Below are 21,910 nucleotides of genomic sequence, written 5' to 3' on the forward strand. Positions count from 1 at the left end.
ATCACAACATACTGAAAACAGAACAGATAGAAGAATACATCTGCCTTCCATTGAGTCAGACATTAAAGAGATTTGCAAAAGTATGTAAATATATTATGCCTCACTATTTTTTTTGTTTTAGATATGTTTTTCCACAAAACTGTTACTTATGTTAACATATAATGCATTTATTTGTTTAATGAATAAATATAAAATTTATATGCTTAATTTTTGATATGATAGACATTGATAGACATAACCCACGTAAATAAAAGCCCTTTGCTGTCCTCTATAATTATTTAAAAATATAAAGACACAAAGTTTGAAAACCACTGATTTAGGTTTTCCCTATCTTTTATTGCTGGGGGAAAAACAACTGGGTAATGGCATACTTTGATATTTTGATGTGAGGAGAAAAGTTTGAAATGCTTATCATTTATGAATAGGATCAAAACTATATTTTCTTTTAACTAAAGCAGAGTGGATAAAATATTTAAAAATTCCTGAAATGTTCTTGCTTTCAGTGACAGGAGTATCTCTTCAATTAATGTAGGTAAATACTTTACAATTTAGTAGATGGTCTTTGCAAATTGTTCTGGCTAAAAAAATCCATTCACCTGGACATTTTTTTCTGGTAATTAGTAAATAACAATTCTGGAAATACAGTTATTTAATATCTCTTTGCCCCTTGTTATACCAGATATAGTGGTACCAGTAAGTAATTCTAGTCAAAAGAGAGGAAATACCCGGCAGATTAGAAATGGGATCTATCTCTACAATCATATGACAGTGAATTATAAGAAAATATATTGGGAATGGACATTTGGAAAGGTTATACTTATCAGAAAGGTAATTGGTGCTCAATATTTCAAGGGAAAGACAATTCTCTATGTCTCATTAGAATCTAAGTTCACTGAAAAATATCCCTGTTTACAGTGAATATGCTCATAATCCAAGATATTAAAGGGAAATTTCATAATGGAAGCAAATTATCAATATAGACTAAGCTATGAATGATAGAAGATACTCACATAGCATTATGTCTTGATTAGTCAGTTGTTCTTGGGTCCTTCTTTGCTGAAGTCGTAACTGTAAAACTTAGGAGGAAAAACATGTCAACTTTTGATCTCATTCTTTCAACCTACTACTCTTCATATTTACTTCTCAATCCTTTGAATTCTGGCTTTTGACCTCATGACTCAACTGCCACTTCCATCTTTAAATTACCAATGATCTTTTAATTGCAAAATTTGATGGACTTTTCTTAGTCTCACCCTTCTTGATCTCTTTGAAGCATTTGACAAAGTGTGTTGACCACTTTTTCCTCCTGGACATTGTTTCTTCTCTGGGATTTTGATTATGTGATACCGAAAAGCTTATGTAAGAATAAAATCAATATAACAAGGATAAGCTGGGGTCAGGGAAACTATTTACTTCAAATATGGTCAGAGAGTGAGAACACCCAAATCAGTAAGATCACAAATCCATTTTGGATATTTGAATATTTTGGTATCTCTTATAAAGCCCTGATATTCAAGACCTAAAGAGAAGAAATAAGATAATAAAATAAGACTGATATGAGTAAATAGTTATCAAAAGAACTTGTTGCTTTGGCAATCTATACTTTTATGAGGGGCTTTGTCGTCCAGTGAAGATAAGCTGATTTGTATTGAATTCTCAACGAGTATTTTTTATAAAGGAGGGAACAATGCAAAGGAAGGATGGTCTAAAAAATTGTCTTATATTTCCCTTTCATTCTGAAAAAAAGGATTAAATCCAAATTGTTATGGTTTTTAATCACTGCTATATCATACCTCTGTGGCAGGACAATGATGTTTATGAATCCATCTACTTCCTTTCATGTTCAGTTGGTCTCTAATATATCTACTGACAATATCTCTGTCTTTTCCCTCATAGTTCTATTCCCAAGTGCACTCCACCACACTTCCTCCTCTCTGATTCCTGGATTTTCTCTCATGAACCCTCCTTTTACAGTCCTTACCTGTCTATTGGCTTCTGGCTTCAGGTAGAAGCCCCCTATTCCAACACAAATTCTGCTGCAGGATCCACCCTATTTGGTGCCTTGCATATTCAAGTTGGAACTCCACCCCATTGCCAGTTGTAATGTTATGCTGAACACCAGAGCTTCCCAAATCTGCCTTAAGCTCAAGCCAGGCCATTCAGTGCCACCATCCTTTGCTAGTTGTGTCACCAGACTAGGTTCCCATGAGACCACCTCCAGAGAGAGCTGAGTCTCATTGATAGCTTCCAGATGCCAGTTGGATCCATTCTGGTATCTGGCCTGCCTCATAGAGGACTGCATCACCAGCTTCCAGGAGGACATTTGCCTAACTCTAGTTTCAATATGGGATCTACTTCATGCCTGATACCTCTATCTCATTCCTTCAGACAAGGTTCCCAAACTCCTCCTTCAAGTCTGAAAGAGAACCTTCTAACCTAGACTGAATGTTACCTTCTCTGGTCCTCATGTCCATTCCACAGGACAGTCTCCAGCTCTCTAGATCCTCCTCTAACCCTCCTTCATTTTCCTCTTCAGGCTCTGAAAGAGACATTTAAAAGTATCTTCCCCCAAATCTGTCTTATCCATAATCTTTCCCTTGCATCTTCATTGGGGAGGAGGAAAAAAATATTTTTGAAAGATTTGACTCCACTTATCCCTTACCACACAATGTAAAGTAACCCCCAATCCCAAAGCTATGTATCTTTTCTGAGAGTAGTGTTGGAATTTCTGAGTTTCCCAGTTCAACTCAGAGGAAACTCTGGGATGTTCTGGTTCTCTCTTTGCTAGGCTAGGCTTGCTTCCACTTGGCCCCCAAAACAAAAGCAGACTCTTAGGTGTCTTGGGGAAGCTGGGAATCCAATCTGGGACATTATACTTTTAAAAAAATTGGTTTGTATTGGTTTTTTGTCCTTTTGCTTTTACATCTTCATGGTGCTGAATGCTTCTTCTGTATGGCAATATGGCCAATTTGGGAATCTTTCTATAAAGCAACTATTTATAAAAACACAAAAAACCTAGGATCTTTTAATTATCTGCTTCCTTAAACAGACTTTTTCTAACGAAATTCTTCTTGGACACATTCCCCAACTGTAAGCCCACTCTGACTCCCTTTTACTCTCTGTATAGTAGTGGTACTAAAATCTTGACTACCAAAGAACAAATACCTTTCTTGTACCCCTCCTTCCCCTCCCTACCTGGTTCTAAATCCCATCTCCTCAATCCTACTTATCCAGTGTTCTACTCTAGCTATGCTGGAACCTTCTCTCCTGAACTCCTGCTTCTTATCTGTAGAAGCAAATATAAAATCCTCTGTTTGACTTGAAAAGTCCTTCATGAACTGACCCTTTCTTAGCTTTCCAATCTTCTTACACCTTATTCATTCTTCAGATACTCAATGATACGCTGACACTAGTCTCCTCGATACTCCACAAATAAGATGCTGTATTTTGTGACTCTGAATTTTTGCTAGATATCCTCCATATCTGGAATTTTCTCCCTCTTCACCTCTGTCTCTTGATTTTCTTTAGATATCACCTAAAGTTTCATCTTTTCCAAGAAGCCTTTCCTGGTCGCCCTTAATGCTACTGCTTTCCTTTGGGGATTATCTCAAATATAACCTGTATACATCATGTTTGTACATAGTTGTTAGCAATCTTCTACTCACTAGATTGCAAGTCTCTTAGTGCTTTTGCCTTTCTTTGTATCTCCATTGTATCTGGCACATACAAGTTACTTAATAAAGACTTGTTGACTTCACTTGATTGAAAATTATAAGAATAGAAGTTGTTCTTTAACTGATAATTGATAAAAGTATATCTAGAGAAATCCAGGGTGTATTCAGCAGTATCCAGAGAAAAATTCAAGCTTTCAATGGTCTTATTTTTAAAAATGCTCTAAATCACTAATAACAAGAGAAATGCAAATTAAATCAAGTCTGAGGTATCACCTAGTGCCCTTCAGATTTGCTAAGATGACAGAGAAGGAAAATAACGAATGCTGAAGGGAATGTGGAAAAAAAGATAGAGTAATACATTGTCATGAAATTGTGAATTAATCCAACCATTCTGGAGAACAGTTTGGAACTATGCAAAAAGGGCTGTAAAAGTGCATATTTTTTGATCCAACAATACCACTGTTAGGCTATATCACAAGGAGAACAAAGAAAAAGGAAAAGAACACATATGTATGAAAATATTTAAAGTAACTCTTTTTGTTGTGGCAAAGAATTGGAAACTGAGGAGATGTTCATCTATTAGAGAACAAGTTATGGTATGTGGAATAATATTCTGCTGTAAGAAATGATGGAAGAGGATAGTTTCAGAAAAACCTGGAAAGCCACTGATACAGAGTGAGGGGGACAGAACCAGTAATATTGTAAGGAAAATCATCTGTGAAAGAATTAGTAACTCTGATCAACACAATAAGCCAGCACAATTCCAAAGGACTTATGATATAAAATGCTATCCACCTCCAGGCAGTGAAATGATGGGTACAGATTACAGGTTGAACATACTTTTTCCCTTTCTTAATTTTTCTTGCTCTCCACTTCCCTTTCCCAGAACATTTCTAATGAAGAAATATATTTTGCATGACTATATGCATGATGGATATCACATTTCTGGCCTTCTCAATGGGCGAAGAAGGAAGGGGGAGAAAAGGAAATTGGGACTGAAAATTTAAATTTAAATTTAAAAAAATCTGGGAAGATGTGTATCTATTGTTGCAGCGTGAAGTAAGCAGACCAGAACAACAATTTATGCATAACAACAGTTTCTCCTTCGTTAGAAAGTGAGCTCCTTGAGGGTGAGTAGCTTGTCTCTCTCTCACCTCATTCTTCATTTTTGTCACCAACACTGAGTACAATACTTGATAAATCCTTAATAAATGCTCATTGATTGACTGACTCTCCTCCCTTGGTTTTGATAATTTTATACGCTTCTAGTTCTTTTTCTTTCTCCTGTCCCTAAATATAAGTATTACCTGTAATTCTGTGCTTGGCCCTCTTCCCTCTATTCTACACACTACTTTTTTTTTTTTCCATCTTATTTAATTCCAAAGCTTTACCTACATGGATGACTCTCCAGTGAATATCTCCAGCATGAACCTGTTTTCTTTTTTTCCCCATATTCTTCAAGAGCTGTTCAATAAACATCAGTATATGTGTTGGTTTGTTGGAAATATATGCTTAGGTTTACTACCAATGTTAGGAAAATAGACTGTGCCCTTGAACTTTGAAATGTGGTCATAAAAAGAGGGAGTAGATTATTTTTTCTACCTACAAGGGTATAACTAGGGCCAATGACCAAAATTCTAGGGAGGCAGATTTATTTCAGTATAAGGAAGACATCTGTAATAATTACAGCTATTAAATTAAGGAAGCAATTTCTTCATTAAGGTAATGGATTCTTTGCCACTTAAGGTATTCAGGCTTAGGTTATGTGATCACTCAGAACAAATGTTATAGAGGAGATTCATCTTCTACTAGGGGAGGGGCAGGAAACGATTACTGATTGAGTTTTAGTCAGGTCATTTTATGAAATTATGAATAACAGAGACAACACTCTCTAAGACCTCTATCGAGTGAGGAAATGCTTTGTCAGTTGGGAGAGCATCTAGTAATAGCAGAGAGTCAGAGAATCCAGCTTAGGAGCAGTTACCTTCCACGTCTAGGTAGGATTAGGGGATGGAGGAGATTTCTTTCCTTCATAGAACTAATAGAATGATAGAGAAATAATACACACACATCTATATCTATATCTATATATGTGTATACACCCCCCCCACACACACACATATATGCCATTTTCTTTACCATGGAAAGAAAACTGTAAATACTTATATATCCATAATATGAAGACCCAGGGTTCAGTGCTTTCCTTTGGGATCTAACTACCTTATAAAGAGATAAATGGCAGTTTCACTTTCAACAAATATTCATAAATCACCTACAAACTATTTCTGGGCATTGAGAATTTAGATAAAAATGAAAGAGTCCCTACTCTTAAGGAGCCTACATTCTTTTGGGGACATACATCGACTGTACAAGTAAATAAGCACCATTTTTGTTGTCCAATTGTTCAATAGCATCCAACTCTTCATGACCACACAGACCAGTTGTTCAACTGTTTCTTGGTAAAGATACTGAAGTAGTTTGCCATTTCCTTCTTCAGTAAATAAGCATTGTATATATGCATATATGTATATATATACATATATATATACATATATGTATATATGTATGTATGTATATTAAGGCAAATTAGTTTCAAGATGGAGAGTCTTAATAACTGAGGGGATCAGGAAAGAGCTAGTGTAAGAGGTTGCAAAAGATGCTTGGTGAGATATATGCTTTTCCTGGTTCTGCTTTTATCAATCTACTTTGTTCATATATAGATTTTCTCATACTACTCTGTATTCATCAAATTCAGTGTTTCTTTCAACAAAACACAAAAGAAAAAACCTCCCTACTATTGAGAAGTGTAGGATTATTTCCTTCAAGACTTAAGTTCTTCTCCCAGCAATTAATCTCTCTCAACTGACAGATCTCTTTCTGTCTCAGCTGACTCATTAGCACATGTGTCTTCCTTCCTAAATAACAATAATAGAAAAACAACAACACATTTACATAATGTTTTATGATTTTCAAAGCACTTTACAAATACATCATTTTCTAAAGCCCGTACTTCGTCAATATCTCTTTATACTTCTTTTAAGATCTTAACACTTTGCTATCTCCCTTACTTATCCTATTATTTCTTCAAGTGGGCTGGAGGAACTAAATTTATTAGTAATCCCCACATCAACCCCTTTATCACACGCTATTTCATCTTTGATCACCTCAATCATTTAGCATATTATGTGCATATTTGGTGAAGCAAAAGTTAAATTCAAAAGTCAAAGCAGATGAGCTAACAATAGTTCCATTCCTATTTTGTTCATACATCTTAATTCAACAAGGAATGCTTATAGAGCATAGTTAATAACATCTTCTTGCTCAGTTGGGAAAGTCATCGAGTAGGTCTGGAGACACTGCTAGTAAATATTCTATTTTTATCAGGAATCATTGAATTAATATGCAATATTGTTGTTGGCCAATCATTTCAATCATGTCTGACTCTGTGACCCCATTTAAGGGTTTCTTGTAAAAGGTACTGGGGTGGTTTGTCATTTCCTTCTCCATTAATATGCAGTACCCAATATGAATGAAATTTCTACTGTGTGGTCTTCTTATTATATGGTGGTAACCCTGGATTACTGAAGGCACTCTCAGTGGAGCATAAACTCTCACAGGTTCTGGTAAGCTTGTAAAGTTTGGAGTATGGTCATTTTGTTAAACTGCCTTCTGTTTTAGGGAAAGCCTGGTTCAATTAAGGGGGTCTCATTGCTAGTAAGTTAAAAAGTAGTCATTTGGGCATGGCAGCTCCCAATAGGATCTTTTTCTTATGCAAAGACAAGTACAAAATTTTCTCAGTCCTTTGTGGCCTTCTTCTACGTCAGTCATGATGATGTTAGAAAATGAGAGGAGAGTGGTAAGAATCATAGAGATTTTAAATTATCTATAAATATAAATTTAGCTATGTTTACTCTAATAATTAGATTCTTATCAAATAATCACTGAGTTATCATGCTCAACCATGTTAATATTCGTTCTATAAGTGAAATGACATCAAAGAAAGCTGTAGGTAAATGGAATCATTGCTCAAACTTTGTCTTTGGTGAGAAAAATAAAGGAGTGGAAAGAATATTTCTAAACTAACATCATTTCATGTAATACTTTGTCACTTTACCTTGCATTGCCTATGAGAGGCACAAGCAAAAAGGCCACCATGAAGAAACAGAGACATTCTATAAAGATCTCAGTAATATTCTAAAAATCCAATCAACTATTTTTTGTGTTTCTTCAATAAGAAGGTAGGTACAAGGGAGGATACCAAAGATATGTTGGAAAATAAGGTTTTGAAAATATGGTGCACTAAAAAGAGAGGTGGACTTGGAATTGGAGAGCTTAGGCTTAAGTCTCCTGCCTACTACTTACTATTCTGAACTTAAGCCACTTAATATAACACTGGATCCAAGATTTGGAAATAGCCTCAGTGGCCTTCTACTCACTTAGACTTAAACCCTTGGAGGGGACATAGTAAATAACTTTTCCACTTAAGTTTATGACTACAAAATTGAAAGATTTGCAGCTTACTCAAAAGTTTCAACTTGTATAACAAAAATATTTTCTTCAAGAAGACAGAAGGTTGTGGACATTGCTAACATTGAACAAAATCACACAAAAAATTAAATTTGATTCTATCCTAATAGATAGAATACAACTTGTAACTAATGAAGAAGCCATTCCCTAATCAGTTATCTATATGCAATCAGAATATTGATTAGGTAAAGCAAAGGTAAAAATCAATGCCAAAAAATCCCAATAAATGACAAAAAAAGCTAAGAAGATGGAGTCCATATACATACAAACATATATACATACATTACATACATACATATATACATGTATATATATATACACACATATATGTATATATGTGTATATATATATATATATATATATATATAATTATAGGAGCTGCAACATTACCTAACCAAATAGTAATGAAAAAAATGGAGCAAGAGAAAAGATATTATTATTATTATTATCAATATTATTGTAGGTAGTATTATATAGCACTTTAAAACCCTCCATGTTCTTTATATGTGTTATTTCATCTGATGCACATGACAATCCTGCTTGGTAGATGCTATTATTACCCAATTTTAGAACTAAGGAAACTAAAATAGAAAGGTTAAGTAACCTAAACATAGCAATGCAACAAGAGCATCTTTGAGGTAGTATTCAAATGCAGATTTTCCTGATTTCAAGTCCAGTACTCTTACATACTAGTTGTCTGTCTATCACTATTGAAAGATGAGTGATTGAGAAGATAACAAGTATAACCTACACAGATCTTGAGGAAATACTAGAGGATCTTATGGAAAGGAAACAGATAGGCTTTCACAGGTGACACTACAGTAGTCCACATTCTCCACTGAGGTATCTATGGATTAATAAAGATCAAAATCTCTGAAGAACTGAAATTCGTAGAGACATAAAAGGCATTATGGGTATTAGTAGAATATATTACCAGTGATGGCATATTTAAATATTGGCAGCATGTTACAACAGGTATAATGTTGGATTTGGATTCAAATATCTTCAAGGAATAACAGGGTCAAATGAAGGTTCTTTGAAGATGAATAAGACTTGAACATGTTTGTACAAGTTCATAAATACAGAGCTAAAAGTGACAGAAGTCATATGGTCAAGCCCTTCTATTTTACAGATGAGGAAGCTAAAACTGAGTGAATTTAACGACTTGTTCAAGATTACAGAAGTCATAAATATCAGACATGAGATTTGAACCAAGATTTTTATGACTCCAAAACCATTTTTCCATTGAATTATACTGCTTCCATAGGAGAGGATAGAATCAAAGTCAAAAGTAGAAGTGTTGGCCCTCATAAGAAGGAATATTTCATCAGAAAATAAAGGAGGACAGAATAAGAATATATACAAGAGTCTGAAGTATGGAAAACTATAGAGAATAAGGAGCTCACAATACAAGTCCTCTATTTCCACATTAAAATATGAGCCAAAATCCGTTGCAGAAAGGAATAGTGGGAGTGGTGGTGTTTGGGGCTTGAGGACAGGAGGGAAGATTTGGAATATGTGCTTTGGAGAGTGTGATAGTCAATTAAGGGTTGGGGGGAAAGGCAAAATGGCACAGTAAAAGCAGGGACTTGCTAGAGCTCTTTCCCCCAAACCCAGTCAAATACCTATAAAAAATTACTCTAAACAAATTCTGGAGCTGCAAAACCTACGGAATAATGGAGTGAAGCAAATCTCTAGCCCAAGACAGCCTGTAAGGTTGATGGGAAGAGTCTATTACACTCTGCTGGGAGCAGAGCACAATTCCATATGGGCCACGTCAGCACAGATAGGACCTGAGGAAGCCTGGGGGAACTGACTCACTGGCACTTGTGGTGGTTTCCAGACTTCTTGACCCCAAAACACCAAGGACAAATTGGAAGGTCAGTGGAAAAAACCTATAGGGCTTATGTGAGAGAGTAGAGTGGTGCGTCCCCTACCCCAGAGCAGTGGAGCAGGCAGGGGAGCCCTCAGCAACTGAAGCAGCAGCAGGAGCAGCAACAGAAGCTGTTTCTGGAGATCCAGGCTCACAGATTGTGAGGGGATGGAGGGGTTGACAATATACTTCACCATCCCTACTGGAAGCAAAGAACCACCTTGACAAAGTTATCAAAAGTCAAATAATTGGCTGAGGAAATGAACAAAACCAGTAAAAAAATCAGACTACAGAATCTTATTTTGGTGACAAGAAAGATCAAAATATACAACCAGAAGGAGGCAACAAAGTCAAAGCTCCTATACCCAAAGCCTCCAAGAAAAATATGAATTGGTTTCAGGACATGGAAGAGCTCAAAAAGAATTTTGAAAATGAAGTGAGAGAAGTAGAGGAAAATTTGGAAGAGAAATGAGATGACTCAAGAAAATCATGAAAAATGAGTTAACTGCTGGCTAAAGGGGATCCAAAAAATTAAGAAAATAACACCTTAAAAGTAGACTAACCCAAATGGCAAAACAGGTTCAAAAAGACAATGAGGAGAAAAATACCTTAAAAAACAGAATGTGCCAAGTTGAAAAAGAGGTCCAAAAGCTTACTGAAGAAAATAATTCCTTAAATATTAGAGCTTAGCAGATGGAAGCTATTGATTGTATCAAAAATCAAGACATTTTTTCTTTCTTTTTTTTATTTTTCATTTTTAACACAGTTCATATCACATAAAACAGTTCCAACTTTTGATCAGGTGATACTTCTTTTAAAGCATTTACAATATAGACCACAAATGAATTTTTTTTAGCACTAACCAATGGAGACACAAATAATTACACATGCTAACTTGATAAGCCCTTGACCTAATTGTCTTCACACTATTACTAAGAATTAAAGGACCCTAACTTATTGTCATTGGTCTAAAGTCCTAAGCCTAATAGCCTAATTTTAGACTTACCCTCGGATGTTCCCCTACCAACAATCTATAATTTAATAGATCTGGTATTAAACTTACAAACTTTTTGACTATAGGAAATTGCCACTAAGACTAGGGACATTGCAGGGAAACAATATCTCCCAAAATCAAGAAATTATAAAACAAAACAAAAAAAATGAAAAATAGAAGAGAATGTGAAACATTTAATTGTAAAAATAACTGACCTGGAAAATAGATCCAAGAGAGATAATTTAAAAATTATTGAACTACCTGAAATCCATGATAAAAAAGAGCCTAGTCATCATCTTTCAAGAAGATATTCTTCTGATATTCTTCTTCTGCCCTGATATTCTAGAACCAGAGGGTAAAATAGATATTGAAAGCATCCACCAATCACCTCCTGAAAGAGATTCCAAAAGGAAAACTAGGACTATTGTAACCAAATTCCAGAGTTCTCAGGTCAAAGAGAAAATATTGCAAGCAACCAGAAAGAAACAATTTGACTGTTATGGAAACACAATCAGGATAACACAAAATCTAGCATCTTCTGCATTAGGGAATCATAGGGCTTGGAATATGATATTCCAGAGATCAAAGCAGCTAGGATTAAAACCAAGAATCACCTACCCAGGAAAATTGAGTATAATACATCAGGGGAAAAAATTGGTCATTCAATGAAATAGAAAACTTTCAAGCAGTCTTTTTTTTCTTTGTAGATGCTCTGAAACTTTTTATATTATTTTTTAAAAGATAACAATAATTTATATCATTAAACAAACCAACAAGCTGAATGACCTTCTTCCCAAACCCCAAAACTGAGCCCAAGTGTGGGCCCCACCCTGCTCCCCTGACCTTCAGTGAGGCTGCCCCCAAGCCTCTGCCTGAGGAATGAATTCCAGACATCTCTTTGGAAAGTTGATGAAGCCGGGGAACTATCCCTTTCTCATTCTCCCTTCTGGTCTAGTCTTGTCCCAAACCTGCAAACAACTCTGCTGTTTGCACTGTGTAAAGACCCAGTTGGGCCCCAGAACTTGACACCCCAGCAGCATCACTGCTTGTACAAGGGGCTAGGAGTCTCTTTGTTTTATTAGCATAAAAGGTAAACAAACACAACAAAAACCTTAAAAATGTCCAGAGCCTAACCACCTACTCCGTGAAGGGTCATTTTAGCTCTTCCCCAGAAGTGAACTGGACCTCTCTATCCTCATGAATTATTAAAACTTGCCATTTCATGCCTCATCCCTCCAGCTAAAACTTAATCAATTCTATTATGCATTCTTAAAATATAGTAATAAAGCAGTAGTATATTAAAATGGGAAAGGACTTCTAGATTAGTCCCTTTTACACAGAGTTAGTGATAGAACCAGGTTTTGACTCTTAACCAAATGCAAATTCCACTGTGCCATGTAATGTAATCTAATCTAATTATAGATTAGAATCCTAGTACTTTATTCCATCTCAAGTAATATATAAATAGATAATGTCTCCATTTTTTTAACTAGCCAAAAGGAATTTACTCTACATCAGCCACCACCAAACCATCCATATGTAGAGTGATCAGTTACAGCACATGGAGAAGTTTTGAATGCTATGGATAAGTTCACTTACCTTGATAGTGTACTATCTAGGGATGTACACATTGATAATGAGGTTGATGCATGCATTGCCAGAGCTAGCTCAGTGTTTGGGAGGTTCTGAAGGAAAGTATGGGAGAGAAAAGGTTTTAGACCAATTACCAAAATGAAGGTCTTCAGAGACACTGTGCTGACCTCATTGTTATATGCCTGTGAAACATGGACAGATTATCATCACCATGCCAAGAAACTGAATCACTTCCATCTGAATTGTTTTAGGAAAATTCTAAAGATCACCTGGTACTATAAAATTCCATACAGTGAGGTTCTCACTCAAACTAAATTGCCAAGCATTCAAATTCTGCTTCAGAGAGCACAACTCCAGTGGGCTAACCTCATTGTTTGATTGCAAAACATATAGGGCAAGTATGCACATGGTGGTCTGAATAAGCAATACAAGGACACTCTCAAGGTCTTTCTCAAGAACCTTGGAATTGTGTGACATGGGAGACACTGGTACAGGACCACTCAGCATGGCATGCCCACATCAGAGGAGGTTCTTTGTACTGTGAACAAAGCAGAATTAAAACAGCTCAAAGGAAACACAGGATGCACAAATTTAGAGTATCCATCCCAAGTGTTCACACTGACTATTTGTGCCTGAGACTTTTGAGCTCATATTCGTCTGATCAGTCACAGTCGGACACATCAAAACTTGACTCTGACATAGTGAAGTCATTTTGGTCCTCTTCAAGAAGGAAAGACAACAACCAACTCACAAGCACTGGAAGAGAAAAGATAAAAGAGAATAGAGCAAAGAAAAAGCCTTGAGAAAAGTGTCACCTTAACAGGGCTAATATGGAAATGTGTTTTGCCTACTTCACATGTATAATTGCAGTCATATTGCTTGTTTCCTCAATGGATAGAAGAAGGGAAAGTAGGAAGGGGGAAAATGTGGAACTCAATTTTTTTTAAATGAATGTTAAAAATAGACTGAAAAAAGTAGAAAAAAGTGTCACCTTACATGAGTCAATTCTTATCTCAGCATTCTATTTTTTTCCCATCTTCTCACCAAGTGCTTTAGGGAGTTGACAATTCAAAGTTTTAAAAGTCCAGGTAAGTTAAAATGTCATCATTTAGTCCAACTCTCTCATTTTACAAATGAAGAATCTGAGTTACAGTTACTCAAACATGAAATTAAAACCCAGGTTTCCTAACTGCTAGCTTAGTGCTCCTTCCATAGTGCCACACTGTTCACTGATTAACTCTGAGAATTAATACTTTTCAATGAGGTTATATATATGTGTGTGTGTGTATGTGTGTGTGTGTGTGTGTGTGTGTGTGTGTGGATATGTATCTCTTCCAAATAGAATAGTTTTCATATACTTTTGTTTTACAGATCATCTTGTTTAGGCAGAGGACCCACAGACCATTTACCTCATCTCTTCCCCTAGGAATAGGATTTACACTTCATGGTGACATATAAACACTGCTCTAGTAAGCAGGAAAGCTTAGTTTGAGTTTTGACATTAACTAGCTGGGTTAGTGACTGTGGACAAGTCACTTAAACTCTCTGAGTCTCAGCTTCTTTGTCATTAGAAACAGGATAATAACACTCCCAATGTCAGTTTCATAAGATTATGAAGAAAGCATTTTATGATCCTTAATGCAAGAGAGCTACATGTGAGATACAGGTATGCATAAATCGATTCAGTTCTACAATGCCTTCTATGATCCAGGCACTATGCTAAGCACTGGAAACACAAAGACAAAAAATGAAACTCTGTCCTCAAGCAACGTTTTACTAGGGAAAACACAAGGTATGCATATTAATTGTTATTAAATAGGTACAAAATAAATGTGAAGTAATTTTCAGAAAGGAAAAAAATAAAATGGGGGCTTCTAGGAGAGAGAAGATGTGAGTGAAAAAAACACAATGTATTTGGAAAAGAATATAGCCAGTCTATCCATACTAGTGTATTTATATACTTTTCTTCATCTTTTTCAGGCTGTGTAAACCAGTGGTGTCTAATTCAAATAAAAACAGGAGTCGGTAACCCTTATGTAGCCTGGGCTTCTTTGAGAATGCTTGATTTGCCTAAGATGGATTCTGTTGTGTCCATAGCTTCTTTGATTGAATGCTTGTATCTTTAAAAGTGAGACCTTACCAGTTGCTTTTTTAAAATTTCTGCTTAATGGTATACTCATTTATTTTGTTTTTGTTTTGTTATTGTTTCTTAAAATTTTGCTAAATGTTTGCAATTACATTTTAATTTGATCCCTCCACATATGTGGTGTGGCAGGAAGGCCTGGTTTTAATCCCTGTGGTGTAAACAATGAATTTACAATCAGGAAAAGATGATTTTTTGACAAATATATTTTTTGTTCTATTTATAAACATAGCCCAATTGATCTCAGAGCCTAGGATCTTGGCTTTGGTGTCACTACCCCAGTGATTGACAATTGAAGAAGATTTTTCCCCCTCCCCAACCCCCACAGTTATCTATTTGCTTTCCTGGTATGTCATGGACCTAGACTGTGATGGAACTACAGAAAAGATCTTAGGTTCTGAGTGCATCACAAGAAGGTATCATCAAAACTATGCCAAGAGCCAATGCTTTTCAGAAGGTTACAAAACACATTCCATTCCAAACCAATGTTTACTCATTCTTGACAGTGGAAAATGTGTCTCTTTGACTGAAATATTCTATTTGGGTCCAGCTCAAAAATGACATTTTTAGGAAAGTTTGAGAAGAATCTCTGGCTGTTACTGAGTCACAACGGGGTGGAAACAAGTATTTTTCTATTTAAAGATTTTTGTGCTACTGTTTGAAAATGTCACATTGCTAGGATACAGGGAACTTTAAAAAAGTTTTTAATTTGCTATGTGAATTGTCCTCAACAAAGGCTTTTGCCAAGTGTAAAACAGATTAGGGGTTAGAATGTCATTCTGATCCTGATAATTAGCTTCTTCATTGTACATAAGAGGTAATTAAGGACAAAAGAAGCAAAATGAAATGACCAAGATCACATAGGTAGTAAATGGCAAAGTTGGGATGTAAAATAAGGTTCTCTAATACTAGTCAATGCTCATTTCATAATACCAGAATGTCTCCCAAATGCAGCATTGGTGGTGAGTCAGACCTAGGTCAACTGCTTGGAAGGAAGCTATGGTCATCACTACACCATTAACATGAACTCTCCTTTGGAATCTGACACAGTAGAAAAGGCTCTTGCTTGGGAGTCAGGAAACTTGGTTTCATACTCTAGCTCTGATATTAATAAGTGTTGTAACATTCGGCAGATCTCTAACCTCTCCAGGCTTCAATTTTCTTATTTGTAAATGAAGAAGTTGGGCCAGATAATCTTGAATGTGGCATAGTGTTAAAAAGAATTCTGGATTTGGAGTCAAGGAATTTGAGTTCACATTTCCCACAGCAGAGTAGCTAACAATTTCTTGGCTTTCTTTAGTGATTAAGGAGGAGGAAATACAGAAGGGATTGCTATTTTAGACCTGATTTTAACTGAGAAGGAAGAATTAGCAACTGAAAGAAAACTGATGTGAACCTTGGAAGGAAGTTGTAGAATTTGTGAAATAAGAGATAAGCTGAGCATAGCCAGGCATGCATCTTAAAGTTTGGGAGAAAGGATTTAAAAGGGTTCAGAGAAAAGACAGATATTAGGCTCATGGTCTATGGATGAATTTCTAAAGAAGAAAGGAAAAAAATCATTGAGGAGAAAAATGGGGAGTTATCTAAAGAAACCACTACACTTACACATTGACCAGTTTAGGTTGGCAAAAGAAATTAATAAAGGGTAGAAAAAGGAAAAATAAAGAGAGATGAATATGAAAGTGTGGCATACTCAAGAACTACTTTATTTTTGTCTTTGAGTCTCCTGCACTGAGGATAATTCTTGACACAAAGAAACCACTTAGCAAGTGTTTGTCAAATTCAACAGAAGAAAGTTAAAACTCAGGCTGAGTGGAGGCTTATGAGACTACTAAGGCCAAGAAATAGAGTTTTTAATAGCTATGTTGGGGAGGGGGAAGGAGGATTGAATAAAAATAGGACCATTACTAAGAATGCATGCTGTGACAATAATAGATGATGTGAAAACTAGAGAACTATTTAATTGTTATTTTCTTCTTTTTCTCAGCTATCAAGAATGGTCCAGCAAAGAGCATAAGGAAAGAATGAAATAATAATGGATAATAGGGAATTGAAAAGTAATATATGATTATAACTGGGGATTGTACATATCATGTACATATCTTCCTGTTTCCAGTCAGTTATGTGTTTGATTCAGCAATTTGATTCAGCAATGAGGAGGATTCCCCTCATTTGCCCCTGAGCAGGAAAAGCTGATGACACAGTGGAAACTTTCCAAAGGGAAATGACTCTGCCCCAGATTCTCTCTTCTTTTAACCTTCTAGGCGGTGTCTTGTAGGACTTCCCATCAGGAAAGAGGTAGTTTACTTCCCTTAGCTGCTATTTGGCTATAGGCACATGATAGCTAAAGTGCATGTCCTGTCCAGTGGAACCTCTCCTGGGTTTCAGGCAATCTTTCCTGTTTATTCTTTTGTGATCTTAGGTGAAATAGTATCTATCCTGAGATAAATGTATTTAGGCATGGAGGTCATCTTGTGAATTTGAGATATTTGGAGATTCTAACTATTCTTTTGGTCCTGATTTTACTCCAGGAGGAATCCTTAGCTTCTATTCTTACAGAAGATGTCCACTCTCCAGAAGTTGAGTCCAACTGTTGGCTTGATTTGCCAGAAGACATATACTTTAAGAGAGATTGTACAGACCCATTGGGTCTATTTCAACAGTTTTGAATTTCATATTCATTTTTCAATAGTTTTAAATATCAATCTCACGACAGAGTGTAGTGCTAATTAGTACTGTTGCCTATTTCGTTTGTCTTTTTGTCAATGCTTATTTATAAGCATTTTGTATTTCTTTGGTGTGTAGGAAATACATTTTTCCCCCATACTTGGTTTATATTATACTGAATACCTTCCACTTTCTCCCTCCAGGGAGTGCCTAGGCATGAGTCAAAACATAAGCCTTAAATACTTCTCCCCAGAAAGGGATATATAACCAATGAGTATGAAAACCCTTCTCATTAAGGGCCAAGATCTTGAAATTAAACTAGTACGGTATATAGTTAGGTTCAAAGCAAAGAAGCGTCTTAGCGAAAAGGAATAGGGAGAAAATGAGGGATACTACCGAAGCCCCCAAGATCTAGCAGTGGCTATTTTTTGTTACTTAAGGATCTATTCACCCCTAATACATTCCTTTCATTTGACCCAAATAAACTATAGACTAAGATATTGAAAGAATTAGCAGTTATGATGGGTGAGCAGTTATAAGAGATCTTAGGTAGTAAGGACAAGATGGAACTATTAAAAAAAAATCACCCCTTATATCAGAGAAAAATCAATAGTCCTTGAACCAGTGGCCTTGGTTTTTTTGTCCTCATATCTTCCATATATATGTCAAAGACAAATGTTACAAAAATATGAAGGAGTAGTCATTATTAAAACAAAAGAAACAAAGCTAAGAAGATAATTCCATGGATAGAGACAATATATAAGCAAAAAATTTAAAGGATAGATTGAACATACTTGAAGAAAATAATTCATAAGGATAAACACACACACAGATAGAATGGGTGCATTGGCTTTTATTTTTTTTTCTTTGACTCAGTAGAGAGAGTTAAACACTTAGATATTTGGGTGAAGATATATTCACAAATGACTGTCACATAAAAACATCATAAAAGCATCAATAAATATGTTAAAATTAAAAAAAAGCAAGTTAGTAAAGAATGAGAAATTTTCCAGAGGACTGGAAAAGAGTAAATATTGTTTCCAATTTTCAAAAAATGGGAAGGGGGTCAAAATTGCAAAATATAGGCTGATGAGTATGACTTTGATTCCTGGAGAAGTCCTAAAATATAGTATTAATGCAGCAGTTAATGAATATCTAGATAAGAAAACACTGATCAAAAAATAGTACAAATGGTCTTCATTAAATTATTTACTGTTAACTAACCTCAGTTTCTTTTGATAGAGTTACTAGATTGGTAGATGAAAGTAATAATGTAGATGTAGGTTTCATTATGGGATTTTAAAGGATCTGTTATGCTATATTAGTAAATGACTGAATGATAGATCAACCATCTCTTTAATAAAATTAAATACTTTGATCATTTTAATATATACTAAATTTGTCTTTAGAAGCCTTTCCCTTTCTCCCATTAGACAGTCATCCCATATAACAAATAATTTTTTTTAAGCAAAAGGGGAATCAGAAAAAAACCCATTGATGCAAGCAATGCTCCACACCTGTAGTCTTACCAGCTTTGTAAAGGAGAGGAGAGAAATGTCTCCTCATATATTTTCTCTGTGGTTATACTTTCTTTTAAAATACTCATTTGTGATTGTTTTGGTTGTTCTTTCCATTTATGCTGTTGCAGTCATGGTATATATTATGTGTATATGTGTGTGTGTGTGTGTGAGTGTGTGTGTGTGTGTGTGTGTAGAGGGCAGTTGGCCCTAATTACTTCAGTCTGCATCAGTTCATGGGAAGCTTTCCATGCTTCTATATATTTATTATATTTGGTTTTTTTAGTAGTACAGAAACAGTCCCCAAACTGATATGCATCAATTTTGTTTCCAATTCTTTGTTACCACAAAAAGAAAAGCCACATTATTTTGATGTCATCAGAACTTTCTTCTTATCAATGATGTCTTTTGTCATACGTCTAGGACTGGAATTTATGGGTAAAAGTGTATGCATATTTTAATTCATTTATTTGTGTATTCCAAATTGTTTTCTAAAATGTTTGTACCAATTTATAGCTCTATCAAAAATACACTGGTATGCCTAACTTCCCTCAACTCCTTCATATCATTTGACCATGTCTATTGGGAAATAGCTGTTGGTCATACACACACACCTATATATACACATATAAACACACACACATACACACACATATATACACATATATGTATATTCACACAAACATGCACATATAGATTATGTGTTGTTTATATATCTTAGACATCAAACAAAGAAGGAGCTGAAAATTTTAATACAAGATTTTTTGTTTTATTGATGCAGAAATTTGTCAATTTCATGAAATTAAAATGATCTATATTACCTTATGTAATTACTTTTATCTTCTAAGAACACATCTACTGTCCGTAGGTATGAAAGATATATAAACTACTTTTTTATGATATAATCTTTAATGTTGAAGTCTTGTATCCATTTTAGATTGTTGTGGAATGTGGTATGAGAGGTTGATTTAAACTTGATTTCTGTCAAACCGTTTTCCATTCCTTCCATCATTTTCCACCAAAAAGGATATTCCTTCTTAAGCCATTTCTATTTTGAGGTTTATTAAGTAATTGAGTTGCATTATTCCTGAGTCTCCCTTGTCTAGCCCAGTGATTCCCATTTGGTGGTTTGTGACTGCCTTGGGGGTTTGAGATTATGGTCCAAAGGATTTATGCTAAAAATTAGTTGACAGACCCTAAAGCATCATATAATTGTCCAATTATGTTACATACACACATATGCATGTGTATGTATATCTATGCATATATTATGAATATAATCTCAACAAGTAGGTGCATGTTTGGAGGATTACATATTTGTTTCTGCAGGAATTTGAAGCCACCACGATCATGCACACAACAATTTTGTTGTTCATGCAACAACTACATCAAAGTCTGATCACTTCTGACACTTCTAAGTATAATATGTTTATTTTGTTTCTCAATCTGCTATCAAAATGTTTCTGAACTGAAACAAAGTTTTGACATTTGAACTTAAACTGATTCCCAGTGGGTTATTAAGTGGACACACACACTTTCATTTGTGTTATGCACACAGTACTGTTTTAACCTATACTTGTATATCATCAGTTGTGTGTTCAAGATTAAGATGTTATAAATACTCATATTGTTACATCACAAATGTCTGGCTATTTGAAAACATAATCATTGTGCTTGTGTATTACAAGTCATCTTCAAGCTGTCACAAATTCTCACAAATATTTTGCAGAAACAAACCTTATGTTGCCTCTCATTGCATCATTAAGCCTGATTTCCATTTAAAATTTGCTTAGGTCATTATTCTTCTATCTGGTGGATGAACTCTAGAGTTTCTGTGAGAGTGTAGCTAATGTGCTAGTACTGGGTAGAAGAATTAATTTCTTACAAAAGTTAGTTCATATGTGTGTAAATTTGTGTGGATACATATGTTTATATGCATAGATATATTATCAAAATTGAAATAATGTGTTCAATTGCCCTTTAAGTACATTTATTTTTAAGTCTGCATATATTTAGTATTGAACTAAATACTACAACCCTCTGTTCAAATAAAAAACTTAAACACCCAATTAATTAAATTATTTATTAATTATTATTATATAACATATAAAAATATATTTATTAATATTTATATACATATAAAATATTATTATAAATAATATTGATTTATATAACAATAATATATAATTATAATTAATTAATAAAATTAAACTTATGCTTGATTATTATATTATGTTTGACATCTCCTAAATTATATTATTTCACTAAAATATGATTTATATTCCACAAAACTTGTAAAATAAAGAAATCTAATGTGAAATCTTGTATATAATGAGGAGAAATAACTTAAGAGTTGTTGGATGACCAGAAAGTTATGAGCAAAGAAAAAAGATCCTAGATATCACATTTTAAAAAATCATGAAAGAAAACTGCCCGGATATCTTAGAAACAGGGGGAAAAAAATTAAAAGAATCCACTGGTCACCTCCTGAAAAAAATTCCAAAGTGAAGGCTCCAAGGAATATTCCAATCAAAATCCATAACCCCCAGGTCAAGGAAAATTACTGCAAGCACCCAGAAAGAATTCAAATATTGAAGAGCTAGAATGAAGATTTATAATCTACCACAATAAACGAGCAAAGATCATGGAATATAATATTCCATAAGGCAAAAAATCTGGTCTCTCTTAAAACCAAGAATAACACACAATAAAAGTTGAATGTAATCATATAGGAGAAAAGATCTTTAGTGAAATAGAGGTATTGCAAGCATTCTTAATGAAAAGAACAGAAATGAGTAGAAAACTGACATACAGGATTCAAGAGATGCATAAAAAGGTAAACATGATTGAGCGACCATAAGGGAACTAAACAAGGTTTAACTGTTTACATTCTTATATGAGGTGATGCATATAACTCCTCAG

The 21,910-nt window shown here is 34.9% G+C and overlaps 1 protein-coding gene across 20 annotated transcripts in view; it reads right to left on the reverse strand.

Annotated features, from left to right (window-relative positions):
- Positions 1-21,910, reverse strand: part of MYOCD (myocardin) — a 167,189-nt gene that overhangs the window by 93,643 nt on the left and 51,636 nt on the right. For 18 of the 20 annotated variants that reach the window (XM_072645056.1, XM_072645036.1, XM_072645034.1 and 15 more), the window contains one exon: positions 1,011-1,076. The exons of the other annotated variants lie outside the window; for them this stretch is intronic. In XM_072645056.1, the coding sequence (XP_072501157.1) occupies positions 1,011-1,076 (66 nt within the window). The remainder of the gene's footprint in view (positions 1-1,010; positions 1,077-21,910) is intronic. 20 annotated transcript variants of the gene reach the window in all.

This window comes from Notamacropus eugenii, chromosome 2, assembly GCF_028372415.1.
Source record: "Notamacropus eugenii isolate mMacEug1 chromosome 2, mMacEug1.pri_v2, whole genome shotgun sequence".
NCBI lineage: Eukaryota > Metazoa > Chordata > Mammalia > Diprotodontia > Macropodidae > Notamacropus > Notamacropus eugenii.